The sequence below is a fragment of the Gossypium raimondii genome, chromosome 4, assembly GCF_025698545.1.
Source record: "Gossypium raimondii isolate GPD5lz chromosome 4, ASM2569854v1, whole genome shotgun sequence".
Lineage (NCBI taxonomy): Eukaryota > Viridiplantae > Streptophyta > Magnoliopsida > Malvales > Malvaceae > Gossypium > Gossypium raimondii.
The window spans coordinates 9501104-9518215 of NC_068568.1; the positions used below are offsets into that span (position 1 = coordinate 9501104).

Consider the following 17112-nt stretch of genomic DNA (forward strand, 5'->3'; position numbering starts at 1 on the left):
AACAAATGAGATATCTGTCAATATCCACTTTCTTATTTTTTTCTTTGTGAATTGATTTGGGGGTTTTGATTCAATGTATTGAATCATAATGAAGAAGATTTTGAGACAGCATATCATCTGGTTGGTTTGGAAGCTTGGTTTTGTTAATACTGACAAATACTTTTCACCCCTAGCGATGGAATTGAGAAAATTTTCAAAGCTTGTATGAATCTCCACACGTGGTTTCGGTTCATAAAACATCCTTCTCCTTCAATACTCTTTGACACCGACCATTCAATCATGGAAAAACGTTCGATTGAAAAGGAGTGAATGACCGCCACATGAACCATGTGCAGCTATGCCCCAACCCTTTGTATAAATTCCCATCACACCTGCAACCAGGTACCACCTCATATCCAGTTTAATTTTATTCAATATCCATCAACTCAAAATAATATCCAATTCTTTTAGTTTCAGTAATTTTGTTTACAGAGAACTGTTTGGGAACATAGAAAGTATGGGGCCTGGGGAAGATTATAGAGATGTGGGACTCAAAGCATTGGATCCAAAGATTTTCCGTCAAAATAATTCCAATGGGAATGATGAAGAGGCAAGAAACTATCCGCTATCCATTCCTGCAGATTAACAAATAAATAATGTAGACCTCGGTAGAGTCAATTAACATATAAATAAGAAAATATCATTACAATGAGGCAAGATAAATCTACAATCGTAAAATTCCAATCATGATTTGTTGTTATTAGTCTCATTAGTTTTTATATTTTAGTTTTAGTTTATGTAATTTTGAATTTATTAAATTTGGTCCATGTATTTTTAATATTTAAAATTTTAGTCCTGACTTAAATAGTGACAATTAAATTTGTTTGATTAAATTTAATTATTGGTCTTGTATATATAGTTGTAGATTTAGTTCATTTTCTCCAATTGGATCATTCTAAGTTTATGTACTTTTTAAAACTTTGAACACGTTAATCCATTAATTGGATTTTAGTAAGTAATATATGAAAACAATAAACTGAAATGCCATTACACATATAATAATATGTTTGATGAATCGATTTTGAAAATAACCTAACATTACTTAATGAATTTAATAATATGATTATTTGGTGATGACTGAAATTTTAAAATCTAGAAAGTATAAACACTAAAAATAACTAAATAAAAGTAGAAGAATTAAATCCATGACTTTTACTAAATACAAAGAGCAATACTAGAATTTAGCCTATTATAAATAAATACCAAAAATTAAATTAAAACAATGATGAAAGCTTTTAATATTCATGGGGTGATAGTAATTTTAGAATTACACATCCATGATAAAATAAAATATATCGACTATGAAACGATAATAAATTTAACAATATTTATCTTCACTCTGCTCAGTTATTATATTTAGATAAAATTTATTAATTATTTAAAGTAATCAATCAAAGATTTTTCTTTTTTTTTTACCTTAGGTTCTAAAACCTATGAGGTAATAAAGCAACTTTGAAGAATTAAAGGCGATGAAGTTGGATTTAGGATTGGGATTGCCTTGGAACTTGGAAGTAACTATGGTTTCTTTTTTATTACTACGTAGTTTTTTTTTTCTTTTCTTTTCATATTATTAATGGTTTCTTCCATATTATAATTTTTTTATTTGTATATGAATGACTTATCTTTTAAGTAACCTCTAAACTTGAATGTTCATTTCTTAAATATTATTCTCTCACGTGGCTTTCTTGTTTGGCTTTATCCTTCTTGAATATTATCTAGATTCATTAACTCTATGTCATCTAGATGTAATGAGTCTGTTGACAGTCTTGGTGGTGAGTTCCAAATCTCCCACGTGTTCTTAATTTCCTCCATTATGTGTGATAAAAAATAGTCTATCTCCATGACAGCTATCTTTTTTAATAGTTGCACAGATTTTTCATCTCTGTCATCCTGGATATTTCCAATTTCATATGCCAATATTTTTCTTTCATAATTCTTTTGTTAAAGTAAATATTGGGCTTTTGTCATTAAATCTATCTCTGCTTGGATTTAATAATAACTGGGATTATTGTAACACTTGTTAATGTTTTTTGTCAAGTGTCATTTGTCTTCTTTAACTGCTGATAATTTGAGACTTCCAATCATTCCTTGAATAATCCAAATTTGATATGGCTTACAAAATTTTTCTTTTTACCAATACCAATAAAACGCTTATTTCAAGATGAATCTAATAGTAAAAGTCATCTTCCTTTATTATACTTAATAATATAGACTTAATAGATGCAGGAAAATCTTTTAATAGATGAAAAGAAAAATTTTGAACTATTATTTCTTTAACAAAACCCCATTCAATATTACTTATATCAAATGGTTCGTGATCAAGTCTAAATTTTATAGTAGGAAATTTTTATCTAAATTATTAATAAACACATAAGCTTGCGAGAAAATATTCTAAAAAGCTTTTTGAAATTGAACTTGCTATTTGCAAATAGCTCCATTTATTTTTGTAAAATTTCCCTTGGTAGAATTTTTCTAGCTTTATTATATAAATAAAGCCTAAACATTTTATTCATAATAGGACTATTTGTTCCTTTATTAATAAAATATTGAAATATATCAAGAAGTTTGTTTATCTCCTTAATATCTAAATAACCTATTTCAAGCTCTTCCCAATCCCTATACAAAATAGATTTTAGTAATAAATCATGAGTTTCATTTTCTTTAGTTATTTTTCAACTAAAATTGTGAAAGCTTAGTGAGAGCTCTTCTAAAATTAGCTCTTTGTTCGAAATATGAGTTTTACATATTTCATTAATAACGTTATATAATTCTAATGGTAAGATCGGATTATAAAATCTTTTATTTCTTGAATTTGTTGTGTTTTCAACAAATTTTCTACTCCTTTATTATTTCAACGAATCGAGAGCTCTTCTAAAATTAGCTCTTTGTTCGAAATATGAGTTTTACATATTTCATTAATAACGTTATATAATTCTAATGGTAAGACTGGATTATAAAAATCTTTTATTTCTTCAATTTGTTGTGTTTTCAACAAATTTTCTACTCCTTTTATTATTTCAACGTAACTGGCTTGATATGCTGAGTTTGGGTATTGGGACCAAGGGAATTGACTTATCGCTTTTGGTGTAAAAGATAAATGAGTTCCAACTGGTTGTCTTACCATTGGATATGAAATATAATATTCTTGATTAGGATAAAAAGATGTTTGTGCAGGTAACGTCACAAATCCTTGATTAGGATTTATTGTTTTCCCTTTGTTGGGTCTTTTATGGACAGTAGTTTATTCATCAACTTTTTCTAGAGATTTTTTTACCTCTATCCATATGGCCTGCTAAGATAATTAACAATAATATTATCAGTTCCTTTTACTTATAAAACTTCAAAATTAAAAGTACATAATTCATTATACCATCTAATTCTCCTAGATACGGTTTCCAAACTTTTATTAGTAAAGAATTGTTTAACTCGCTGATTATCGGTTTTATAATAAATTTTTTGGTGCTAAATATATAAGAAAGTTTTTATTTTTTTATTGCTAATATTTCTTTTCATATATAACATAATTAATTTCATTTGGGTTAAATTTTTCGAACTATATCCACATATTAGTTCTCATTATTTATTGTTTTAGCTTTTAAAATACATCCACAATAATTTTGTGAGGCATCTGCTTTTAAAATTAATTTATCACATTGTTTAGGTAAATAAACTTTTGGAATATGATTTATTTGATTTTAGGTTTTGTATAATTTCGAGTCTTTTTAGACCGGATAAAAGTTTATCCTCTTTCAATTTTTCATATAACTTACATATTTTTTCCGGATAAGTTAGGAAAGAAATTTCTTCCATAATTAATAAATCTCAAAAATTGTTGAAGCGCTTTTATCTTCAATATTTTTAGGAATTCTTTATTTTACAATAATATGATCTTATAGTTTAAGACCATCTGCGGATAATTTTAATCCTAAAAATTTTATTTTTGTTTTTCTAACTCTATTTTCTTAGGGCTTAATATTATTCCATATTTTATGAATTCTTGAGAAATGATATTTGAATGTTTTCTATATTTTTCTAATGTATCTGAAAATATTAAAATATCATCTATATAGACTACACAAATTTTTTATATTTATTAATTTTAGGGTTTAGGGTTTAAGGTTTATAGTTTTAGGGTTTAATGTTTAGTGCTTAGGGTTTTAGGGTTTTATGTTTTAGGGTTTGTGGTGCATTACATAATCCAAATGGCATTACTCTCCATTGATAATGTCCATTGGGTGCACTAAAAGCTGTCAAAGGTTTAGATCCTTCGGTTAGCATGATTTGCCAAAATCCCGATTTACAATCAAATTTACTAAAATATTTTGCTTGTTTAGCTTGATGAATTAAAACATCATTTCTTGGAATAAAATATCCTTCAAAAATAATATTTTGATTTAATCTTTTATAGTTAATAACCATTCTAGCTTTTCCTCTTTTTATTTCAGCATGATTTCTGACCATAAAAGTTGGACTAGAATGTGGACTATTAGTTTTTTCTATTAATCCTTTTTCTAATAATTTTCTAATTTGTATATCAAATTCATCTATATCTTGTTTAGTATAGATCATTGGTTTAACTCTAATAATTTTATTGGGATTTTCCAATTTAATTTCACAATATCTAGTGCTATTTTACCATAATTTTATGGTTCTTCACTAAAATTATTTTCTAAAATTTTGAACAACCAATGACTTGTTTTAAGTTGTTTAATCTGTTCTTTTCTTGGTGGTGTAAAATCTTTATCACACACAAATTTATAATTTTCTACTAATAATATTTCTCTGAAGATTTTCTCTGAGATAACATAATTAAATTTTTATCTATAGAGATCAATGGTAAATGTTGGTATATAAAATTATTTCCTAATAATATATCTCCATGCATTGCAAGAAAACATAATATTTTGGGTATCACAAATATTACATTATTTATGTAGATTGGTACATTTCTAGCTTTATATTAGATTATGGTTTCATTACCATCTATTCCTATTGCTTTTATTGGATGTTTCATAGATTCTCATTTTCTCTGTGAATGGTAATCTTTTGCAACTACTTGGTTGTAGCTCCTGTATCTAATAAAGCATGCAAGGAATATGTTTTGTATTCTCTAAATTGAAATGTAATTTCAATATATGTATAATATTTCTGGATTAGAAATTTGAAAATGTAATTACATCACTTATTCCATTTTTATTTGTTGAATAATTTTTGAAGTTTGTATTTCTTCCATTCTAGTGTTTCTAGAATTTTTACTTGGTTCTAGGAAAAATAGGAATATGAATTGTTTTCATTCCTATTGGTGTAGAACTTGTACTTATATTATCCTCTTCTTCCTCTATTGGAGTATTTGAGGTAAAATTAAATTATCATTTGTAGTTATTATAGCAGTATTTTTAAAATATAATTTATCTCTAGATGACATATATTCTATAGTACTTATAGGTTTAGAAGTACTTGCACTACGTATCTTTTCTATCATCCAGTCTTTTTGTATTGATAGATCTTTTAAATGTAATAATTTTGGTTGTATTTCAAGTAGTAAATTTATTAGGTTCAAAGAGCTCAATAATTTTATTATTAATCTCTTTGATTTCTACTTTTCTTTGTATTTGTATATTCATTAATAAAAGTCCAATTTATTGCTAGATCTTCGCTAAATCATTAATTTGAGTTTTTGTTTAAATTCTTAGACATAAACACTCTTCTATTAGAGGATCTGTAATAGATATAAAGTAATTTGGTTTAACTTTAAATCCTATTACACTGTATGTAAGTTTGATTGAATTTTTTCGATAAGTGCTTTTATTGAATTTTCAAATATTTTATCTAGCAAAGCGCTATTATCGATATATCTTGACTTTTTCAAAATAAAGCTCGATAGTTATCATTATTATTCCTAAATGTATATATCTAACTTGAGGATATTTTCTTTTATTATAACCATATATTTTCTATTTCTGGTTTCTATCTAACTAGTTTATACCTTTTATTTTTCTTTTTATATCTTTTATAAGTGTTAGGATGTATTGGTTTACATCCAAATTCCCATTCATTTTCTAAAATTTTTGTACAATGTTTAGTATTTAATTTATGCTTAACTTGTTTAGAAACTTTACTTTGTAAACAATATAATTTTTTTTTTGCAAAATTTATTCTATTTCCTATAGAGCCTATATTTTCGATGGTACACCACTATTTTACTATGCTATTCTAAATAAGAAACATATTTTTTATAATATCTCATCCCACAGTGGTAGTAATTTATGAAAATATTGGTTTTCCAAAATTATATATTGTCATTTTTAGTTTTTGATATTCATGAAGAAATTTTTAGAGAATTCTTCTAATACCTAATATCACATAATTTGATTTTTGACAATATATAACTAGATATACTATCTTGATTTTTTTTATCAAAATAGCCACAAAATTTTGTTATTAGAATAAAAGTTAATTCTTTTAAAAGATCTTTGGGAGTTCCTATCTGGTTGGTTAATTGCCATTTTTGTTCTTTTTCTTTATCAGATTCTTCCCGTCTTCTTAGAAATTGTAGAACATCTCCCTGAAATGTTTCAACAAAATAGTTTAAATTTTTTTCTTTTGACTACATATTGTTGTTGTTTACAACAATAGTCATAGATGTGCCCAGTCATCTATGGTTTTTTTATAGTCTGCTATAGGAATATTAGTTAAATCTAAATATATTCCTCCTTGAGCAACATTTCTTTTATTTAAATCATCTATTCTATGTGGAACTGATTGAGTAGATGATTCTCCTAGATTTTCAGTTTTTATTTCATTTGTAGCTATATTTTCTATTTTATTACCAAAAATTCTAGTTGTATTTTTAACATTTTCAACATCATTATTAAAAGATCTCATATAATCATCATTTTGAAGATCTGGCTCTATTTTTCTTTTTCCATAAAGATCTGTTTGATCAGTATCCGTAGGTTCTGATATTTCTATATTTTCGTCTTATCCGTTGAAGTATTTTCTTCATCAGATTTATAACTTGTAACTTTTAGGTCTTCTAGGTTTATAGAGTTATCAGAATTATTAGAACTACTACTGTCTGTAGTGTCATAGTTTAACATATAATGATAGTTAAATAAAGTAAATAAATCTTTATGTTTTTCATAAAGTTGTTCTATTAATTTTAAATATTCAACTCTTTCATTTTTATCAAAACTCTTAGTGAATTTATACTTCCAATGTTCTATAAGTTGCTTATAAGATTGGAAATCATATTTTGTTGATGAGTATATTTTCTTTTCTGTTTTTCAAGTTTTTATTTTTATTTATTATTAGAAGATGATTCTTTTGAAGAAGTATCTTCTTCCTCGATAAAGTTAATATTATATTACTATTTCCATAATATAAATGTCCTAAATCTATCTTTTGTTCTATCTTTTATTAATAAGAACTTGTTTTATCTTTTATTAACATCGATAATATTTCTTTAGATTCGTTGTTCAAATCTAATTTTGTAACTTCTCCTAAATTATTTACTTGTTGTTCTATTTTACTTACTTTGTTATATAATTTATGAAAATATATAGAAGTAATATCTATTAAACTACTAAGACGTTCACTCGAGTGAAATATTATTTTCATTTTTAGAGTCAATATGCATAGTATGATTGCAAATTTTATCTTTATATGGACAATCTATTTCTTCCATGAAATTTATCTTTGGTACCTAAAACCTTCCGCTATCTTTTTATGTCTTTACTCTCAAAGGCTTAAAGTCTCACACAGACATAAACATGTAATAGAAAGACAGAATAACAAATATATGAGTTTTAAGATAAATAACCATGAAATAAATGAAATTATAAATAAAATATAACAACTTTTACTTTTTTTTCATCATTTTAGACTATAATTTTACCATTCTAATATATTATATCTTTATATTTTTTTCTAAAAAATAAAATAAAATGTTATTATTTTTAAAAATTAAAATATAATTTTTTCTTATTAATTTAAAATAAAAAAGTTATTATTATGTAGACGAGACGCTGCGATCTTAGCTACCCCTGCCTCTGAATGAATTTTGTAGTCGCACTTGTAAAAAAAAAAAAGTGGGAGCCGGTAAATGATTAAATGCATTGCTCATCAAAGAAAAATATAAAAGAAACATTTGGAAATGGTCCTAATTTCCAAAGAATGGGCATCAAATGCAGTTTGACTGGTTAGTTACAAAACCAAAATGCATGGCAGCCACCGGCGCCTCTCGATTCACGAGGCTCGCTGTCCTGCGTCTCCCTAATTTAAATCATGGCCGTTGGATTGCCAATCGTTTGTTCATCTCGAGATTGCCCGAGTTTAATAACTCAGCATTTTTTGAATTTTAAGTTGAGAGGAAAGTATCCGCTACCTTGCGGCGGTTTTTACCTCTTTTTATTTAGTGTTGGTTTTAGTCAATCCTCCACCATGTGCCATGCTGCTGCCTCAAGAATGTTCTATTCAAATGATTCGTAATTCGACTTCTTTCTATCACATAATTACTTAAATTGCCACTCCGCCATCTTTAAATTATATATTAGTTCGAACATATCTAAAATGCACAAATAAAGTTTTAAATATATTTTATTTATCTTATGACCTAATAATAAATTCTAAATCGTATAACAAAAATGGGCAATCATAGCTTTTTAATAAAAATGCATCTCTACCCAACTCATTAGGTGAAGTAATATGATATATATTTATTATTTAGGTTAGATATAAAGTCTACATTCATTATCACTAATCCTACTTAATCTTAAAATAGAAAAAGTTTACCCTAACTACAATTAAAATGAAGGTAACAAAACCCTTTTCTAATTCAACCAGTTTTATATATATATAATCCTTCACTAAAAATTTTGAGTTTAGATGAATGAGTGCGTTTAATTACAACTAGTGTAAAAGCAACGATAGTGATAAAATTAGATACGAAGATAAAATAAAAAATAAGTTAGACACACTTCACTACCATCCAAACCCACCTTAAATCTAAAAAAAACACCTTTATCTTTTACCCCAAAAATATGGAACAAAGTAGAAAGAATTTATTTTGTCTTAAATAGAAAGAAATTTTAGATTTTTAGTACAAGAAAAATGGCATTATAGTGATTATCTCTATAATTAAGGGTAATTTATATAAACATCTAACAATGGCTAAACACCCTCCTTCAAATTTTCAAATTTCTTCTGAGCTAAAACCCAGACAAGCACCTGTTGGTTGTCAGATCATTCACTAAAATAAAATTTAAAGAAATAACAAAAGAAATAATATCTTTTTCTTTAAAAATTAAACATTTCCCTCTTTCACACGGAAATGACGTCGTAATACTACTAAGTTCCTCCTTCGTTGAACCAACTTTCTTTTTTTTTTTGGAATTTGGAGTTCAGGTTTGGATCTAAGAAGAAAGGATTTGGTGGTGATTTTTATGGTGTCTTTGATCAGTTTTTAGAGACCGATAATGGTGATGAAGGAGAGAGACGAAGAACTAGCTTTGTTCCTGGAAATGCGGAGACGAGAGAAGGAGAAAGAGAAAAGCAACAATCTTCTCTCCGTTCACAAATCTGAACAACAACTCAATGTTCCTTTAGGTAAACTAAATGATTTTAACTTCATTTTGAGGTTCTTCCTTGTGGAAGACTACTTTATTTTTTTGAAGTGGTTGTATCTTTGTTGACTGTTGACTAAAGTGATGTTCTTGGATTTGAAATAGGATCTAACGTCAACGTAAACGGAAACGGAAACGTCGGTGGCGGAGGTTCTCCGGTATCGAAGATCTTCTCGGCCTTGCCTGTACGAAAGACTGCAGCAGATAATTTTTTGAATTCGGAGAACGAAAAGTCTGATTATGATTGGTAAATGCTAAAGATATCTTATATCTCTCTAGCTGCTTTGGTTGATTTTAACCTTAAAATTTACGATCGATCTCTGCTTAGAGCAGTAAGATGTTTATTATGGAGCTCTAGGTTTTGGATAATTGAATCTACGTGCTTATCAAATATCCTTTCTTGCTTTTTTTAACCAAAAGAAAGAATATGAAGTTTGTATTAAGCAATAATTTGAATTTTATCTTAAAGCTTCCTTTTAAGGGGGAAAGGTATGGGTACCAATTAAGCCATAAAGAGAAGTACTTGACATCATTCTAAATCTTTAAAAGAAAGCATTCATTTGCTTTTTGTAAAATTTGGATTTTGACATGAAAAAGGTTTTTTAAATGGAGAATTAAAATTTATTATTTGATTTTATTTTATAGTCTCCATATCAATCATACATCAGGTAGTAAGTTGTGAGAGTGCAAAGATTAGATATGGTAATTATCCCAAAATCCAGTGGCTGAAGTTTTTAGGTGAAGGATGTGGCCTAATGTTAAATTTGTTGTTTCTGCAATGCTAATAACTTTATTGGCATCCATATGATCTATTCCCTCTTTCAAATTTGCTTTTACCTTTTGGCAACAGAATTTGTTTAAGATATTCTTCCCAGAAAAAGAAACAGACATTTCAAAACTTGATAATTATATTTTAATGCTTTGACAATTTACATTTCCTTATGGTTACCGTATGAATTCTGTGGTTCAATGTTGATTTGTTTCTTTTGCTCTGTAGTCAGTACTAATGGGAGATATCTTCTGTCTTCAGGCTTCTTACTCCACCTGGTACACCACTATTTCCCTCTTTGGAAATGGAATCACAGAAGACTCTAATGAGCCAGATTGGGATGTCTAATGCTCGTCCAGTTTCACTGAAAACAAGGGTAAGAACTCTTATGTGATTTGAGTTCTGAATGCTTTCAACCCTTTTCCTTCTGCTGTGATGAGCCTGTCCAGATCGCCAAAATTAAGTTGTAATAGGAGTTTCAGTTTCTATCATGTCATCCTGGGAGCACTAAATCTCTTTGGCATGTGTTATGGTTGTCAAGTTATGACAATTTACTGGATTTATTTGCTCTTTGGTTGTTAGAGATTTTGTTACTTCCCTATTTGTCATATCTTGCAAATTTATCTTGCCTTGGGGTTTCAGCTGGCAAATCTCCCGGAGGAACCTGCTTTGAAGAGCACCCTTGCCTTAAAGCAACAAGCTCCGTCAGCCGGAGTAATCTCTTCCAGTACTCTAAATAGAAGGCCATCCTCTTCCGGGGGTTCAAAATCTGCTAGTAGACCTGCAACACCTACTGGTCGGCCCACTCTTCCCACGACAACCAAGCCTTCAAGGTCTTCTACTCCTACATCACGAGCCAACTTGCCTTCCGTAAAGCCTGCTGCTTCTACAGCAAGATCCTCAACTCCAACTAGATCTGCTCCACGTTCTTTGACGCCAACTGCTAGACCCTCTTTGCCTGCTTCCAAGTCGACATCAAGATCATCTACGCCAACACGTCGATCAGCTTCCTCATCTAGCACGCCTATTGCATCTGCGCCTTCTGGTCGATCCTCTTCAGTAACAAGATCAGCTCCCACTGCATCTTCAATACCAAAATCAGCTTCCCTTACTTCTTCACTTATGAAATCAGCTCCTGCTACATCTTCTGTTACAAAATCAGGTACTGCTGCGTCTTCCATAAGAAAACCATCAACTGCCACTACATCAAAAAGCACAGTACAATCACGGGGCACATCTCCAACCGTGAAGTCTAGGCCATGGAAACCATCTGAGATGCCTGGATTTTCGCTTGAAACACCACCAAATTTAAGGACGTCATTGCCAGAAAGACCGGTATCAGCCTCACGGGGGAGGCCAGCAGCACCCGGTGCCAGATCATCTTCTGTTGAGGCCAATTCTAGTGGAAGACCAAGACGCCAGTCCTGCTCGCCTGCTAGAAGTAGGGCATCAAGTGGCAGTTTTGGTAATGGGAGCTCCATTCGTTCTGTGCGTAGAGCAGATGCCAATGGCAGTGACAACGAAAGTCCAGTAGTGATTGGGACAAAGATGGTTGAGAGAGTGGTAAATATGAGGAAACTGGTACCCCCAAAACAAGATGACAATCATCGAAACAACCCTACCGCAAAATTATCTTCTTCTCTCGATAGCTCAGGATTCGGGAGAACACTCTCCAAAAAGTCTCTGGATATGGCTATGAGACACATGGTAGATCTCTTGCATTACATCAATGCATTTTGTTTACTTGATTATTGTTGATAGTAAGGTTTTTTATATTGATATTTTCTCGTGCAGGATATCAGGCGAAGTATTTCAGGTCAGCAGCGTCCGCTTATGACAAATGTTCCAGCTTCCTCCATATATAGTGTGAGATCGGGATCCACAAAGAGCAGGACTTTAAGTGTTTGTGATTCTCCTCTTGCCACGAGCAGCACTGCCAGCTCCGAGCCAAGTGTCAACAATAATTCATTCTTTATGGATGGGAGTGAAATGGAAGACAATGATATCAGTAGCGAGAGAGGAATCTCCTCTCCGACCAGCCAACATGTTAGCTGACCAAGGGAAACACTTCCATCCAAATTAATATATGTGGGGGGAAGCTCAGTCAGCATGATGATGAAGAAACAACCTGTTTCTTAAAGAAGCTGATGGTTAATGGAGCATTTCAAATTTATGTAATCTGTTAGTGCAGGGGTGGTACTTCAGTACATTGATGTAAGAATGAGCTTAGAATTTGAGGGGGGAAAAAAGAACAACTATTTTATAGTAAAACATTGATTCCTGGTATTAGATATGCTGCTCCTACCTTGCTCAAGGTATAAAAAGGAATTATTCTCCCAACTCATAACTTAAAATCTTTTCCCAATTGGATCATCCAACTAATTGTCTGTGTTTTATGATCAATGGAAGTTTTACTATAAAAAAGTATGGACTTCCATTCACCTTGAATTTTTGTTTTTGGTATCTTTTATGTTATATAGTTCATGTTTGAGGTTTAGATTTGTCCCTTTTAATAATGTTATCTTTAAGTTTAAACTTAAGTGAAAATTAACTATGAATAGTCATGTGCAAAGAGAAATGTGAGATATGATTATTAAAAATTTTTAAGTAACAAAGGTTGAGGGATTAACTAACAAATAAGTAATATCAAAAGGATTTACAAAATAATTAACCTTTCTCAACCCCACTCATTTGAGCAAAGACTCTTATAATATTTTTCAAAAATAGGATAAATTCAAAATCATACATTGGAATAGATTATTTAATCACTTCACCTGTTCTTTTACCAATCATTTATTTTTAGTCTTCTAATTGTTGATTAAATTATATTTGACTTAAGATATTTTAACATGAAATTATTTAATTTTAGCCTTAAAATTTTATAGTTTTATTTATGAAATTTATCTTTACCCTCGACCCGATCAAAACTTTAATTTAAAAAAAAGAATGCCAAGTTTGGGGGTGAGTTGAGGCTAGCTTAACTTGCCTTAAAATGATATTACATTTTTTTATAGCTAAAATTAAATAAAATATTTAAAAACCATTTTATTTATATATGGATCACATCAACCTAGCCTTTCATCTAAGCAGGGCCAATATTGGACCGGGCTAAATGGGCCACCAAGCCCCTAACAGCTCTACCTAAACCCTACGTCAATGCTTAAACATCGTTCATTTAACTTTTTCCCTTTCAAAGAAAAATCAATTGTTTAATTAGGGTAGAAGATTTTTAAAATTTTTATGGTTGTGTAAATTAAATTTTTTGAATTGAATTGTAATTAAAAATAATAATTTTCATGTAAATTTTCACAATATATTTTAATTCTGTTTTTAATTAATTTGATTCAATCCTTATAATAAAATAATTTATTTATTCAAATTTTAGAAACAATATTATTGAGAAAGAATTACAAATATCAAATATGAATCGTAAAACTGATATGAAAAATTAAAGAAAAAAGACTTAATGGTGTAAAAAGTCCTCAAACTTGAAAAAAAAAAAGCAATTAAGCCTCTACTTTTTTTTTATTTTTTGCACTCACTTGGGTACATGACTATTCACAATGTATCAAAAAGCCCCTCAAACTTTTTCAAAAAAAGCAATTAAACCCAGGGGCGAAGGCAAATAATTTTTTAGGGGGCCGGAATTAAATTTTAACTTTTACATAATAAAAATGTAATTTCACCATTTGAATAGCCTATATTTTTATAATTTTTAAAAGATTAAATCAATTTTTTTTTTATCATTTTTAGGGGGCCAAAGTGTAATTTTACCTTTACTAATTTAAAATTTTAAAAATTTAAAAGACCAAAATGGAAATTGGCTTGGCCCCTTGATTAAACTCCTGCTTTTTTTTTTTTTTACACTCAAGTGGGTACTTAAATTTTCAAAATGCATAAAAAAGATCCTAAAACTTTTTCAAAAAAAGCTATTAAGGCCATCCCTTTTTTTGCACTCAATTAGGTACTTGAACCGCCCCTAACTTTTTTTTAGTTAAAGCCACCATGTGTCACAACTACAATGTGACATGTGGCAAAAAAAAGGGATAAAAAGTAAAAATTAATAAAAGTTATAAAAATAATTAAATTTAAAAAATTATAAAAATCATAAAAATTATAGAAATATAGAAAAAATATAAAATTTTATAAATTCGTAAGAAAAGTATAAAAAATGTAAAAAAAATATAAAATTCATAAAAGAAAATTATAAAAATTATCGTATTAAAAGAAGCATTTTATAATTTTTTCTATAACTTCTATTATTTTTTATCAATTTTCACCACATGTCACACTGTGTTATGACACATGATGGCTTGAACTGAAAAAAAATTAGGGACAGTTAACTTTAACGGTCAACTATTAAAAATTTATTGGTAACCTCTAAAATGCAAAATTTTTGTTGAGTCAATATTGTTTTAATGAATAAAACACAGTGAAACTATATTAATGTAACATAAATAAATAAATTGTTATTCTAGTAATCTCAACAAGAAGTAGTAACTTTTGTGGGCTCTCGTCCAACATTTAATTAGTCAATTTTGATGTTGTTTATCTCTGTTTGTCCATTACAAAGCTGGATGGCCACATTAAATTCGGGTTCAGAACCCTAGCTCCAAATTCAACAAAATATGGGCCTAGGACTGGGCTTTTAAAACAAATAATCTATTTGAGCTTTCACTCCAAAATGATTCTTATTTAAAGCTGATTTTTCTATTTGTCTAAAAAACAAATTCTAATTTTACTTCAAATAAAAATATTATTATTATTATTTTCAAAACCAAACATAAGTGGATAAATCAATACAGAATTTTAAAAACTAAATTAAAATTTTCAAATTAATTGAAGCTAAAATTAAACAAAATCTAATTTAATTCAATTTAAGTCAAAAATGTAAACTACGATATTATATCAATTAAGTCCTTTCATTATTGAAATTTTTAATTCAACTGTTAAATGACATGTCAAATATTATATAGCTAAATTTAAAAAAATTAAAATGTTGGCAAGTAAAACTAATAATTGAAAAAAAAGTGAATGATAAAGCTTATATAAAAGTTTTGAAAACCACAAAATTAAAATTTTTAAAAATCTTTTTTTACAATATTTATTTTAAATTATGCCACATAAGATCTAACGTGTCATTTAACAGTTAAATTAGCTATTTTAGTAATGGAATGATGTAATTAATATAATCTCAATAATTTGAAATGTAATTAGAATGATTTGAAGTTTAGAGACCTATTTAGAATGAAGGTCACAATTTAGGGATGTTTGGTTCAATTAACTTTTTATATCTTTAAAAAATCATTGTGTCATATATATATATATATATATAGTTCTTAACATTCTTTTCCATAGTTAATACTTTTAAGTTCATATTTTTTTTCTTGGTGTGTTTGGTGGGGTGAAAAACTAAAAGGATGAGAGGAGAAAATGGAAAGAAAATAAATTTGGAATGCGCTTGATAGAAAAAAAGAAAAAAAAAAAGAGAGATGAAATAAAATAAGAGGGAGGATGATTTTGTATCCTAATGTATAAAAACCAATCCTTCACAATTGAAATGACGAAAAGAGAGGGATCTATATGTTAATTCAAAATTATACATTTTCAAATGTTTTTTTCAAGTCTACCCATTTTTTAATTATTCCTACAAAGTACACCTACGAAAAATTATATTTTTTTATTCCATCAAATTTCTATCTTTTCAAAATTTTACGGTTTTGTTGATGAATGTGTGGGTGGCCGTAAGTAAGAAAGTTGCAGGCAAAAGGAATTGGTGTGAGCCCCATTTTCAGGATAATTTCCATGTTAGATACACTATAATTTAATCATACGACCTAGTTTCCAAATAAAACAACCCATTGTGCAAAACACGTGTTGACTGAAAAAATGGAATCGGTAAATTTAATTAAACAAATACGTTTGAGTTATTTTCAATTATTTTATAATCTTTTTAGATACATCTTTTTTGAAGTTGACAGGGACTCAAGGGGTATACAGACCAATTTGTTATTCATTTCTTTTAGTTTGTTGTGGTCATATCCACCCCTACCAATTAGGGAAAATAAAAGGAAAAATGCATTGATTTAATTCACATTCTAGCACCACCAAACTCATCAACACCTACTAATGGAAAAGCTTGTGGTTTTTGGTCTATAAAATTAGAGATTAGAGGCATGGGTTGATCATAATTGCTAAAGGGACAGCTCAACTTCATATACATATATATGATAAAGTAATGGAGGAGGACAAAAAATGATTACATGCCAATAATTTTGGTACCAAATATATGTTATTTTGCAATCATCCCTCACTAGTTTTTATTATAATTAATAGTACAATCATTGTATAATACATAACTATTATATATACTACCTTGAATACGATTAGGGACCAATATCAATTATTATATTGTTAACCCTTTGGCTTTTCTATTTATATTTTGAAAAATATAATATAAGTTTGGTAAATAAATTAAAATATTTTCAATAATGAAAACAAGAATACGTTTGATATCCTTTTTTTTTTGGTTAGTAGAAACATAAGAAAAAAATAATTTACATTTAAAAATTATTATACAAAATACTATTATATCTATATTAAAGTTTGGGAAGAGATTTTGACTAATCGATCAAAAAGAAGAATCTACTTCAACTGACATGCCCTTAGGCACGACCATAC

At 28.7% G+C, this 17112-nt stretch overlaps 1 protein-coding gene across 1 annotated transcript; it reads left to right on the top strand.

The window, feature by feature from the left end:
• The first annotated feature begins 9274 nt into the window (after positions 1-9274).
• On the top strand, positions 9275-12872 carry LOC105780335 (putative GPI-anchored protein pfl2). Its single transcript, XM_012604596.2, has 5 exons — positions 9275-9645; positions 9768-9909; positions 10693-10807; positions 11074-12138; positions 12226-12872. Exons 1-5 carry the CDS (start codon positions 9516-9518, stop codon positions 12484-12486), a joined length of 1713 nt encoding a protein of 570 aa, XP_012460050.1. The 5' UTR covers positions 9275-9515; the 3' UTR covers positions 12487-12872.
• The last annotated feature ends 4240 nt before the right edge of the window (positions 12873-17112 follow it).

What these genes read in the sequence shown, in the direction of transcription:
- LOC105780335 (XM_012604596.2), top strand. Translation starts at nt 9,516, where the DNA reads ATGGTGATGAAGGAGAGAGACGAAGAACTAGCTTTGTTCCTGGAAATG. An exon ending in ACAACTCAATGTTCCTTTAG is followed by an intron (nt 9,646 to 9,767) that starts GTAAACTAAATG and finishes GATTTGAAATAG; the next exon opens with GATCTAACGTCAACGTAAAC. An exon ending in GAAAAGTCTGATTATGATTG is followed by an intron (nt 9,910 to 10,692) that starts GTAAATGCTAAA and finishes TTCTGTCTTCAG; the next exon opens with GCTTCTTACTCCACCTGGTA.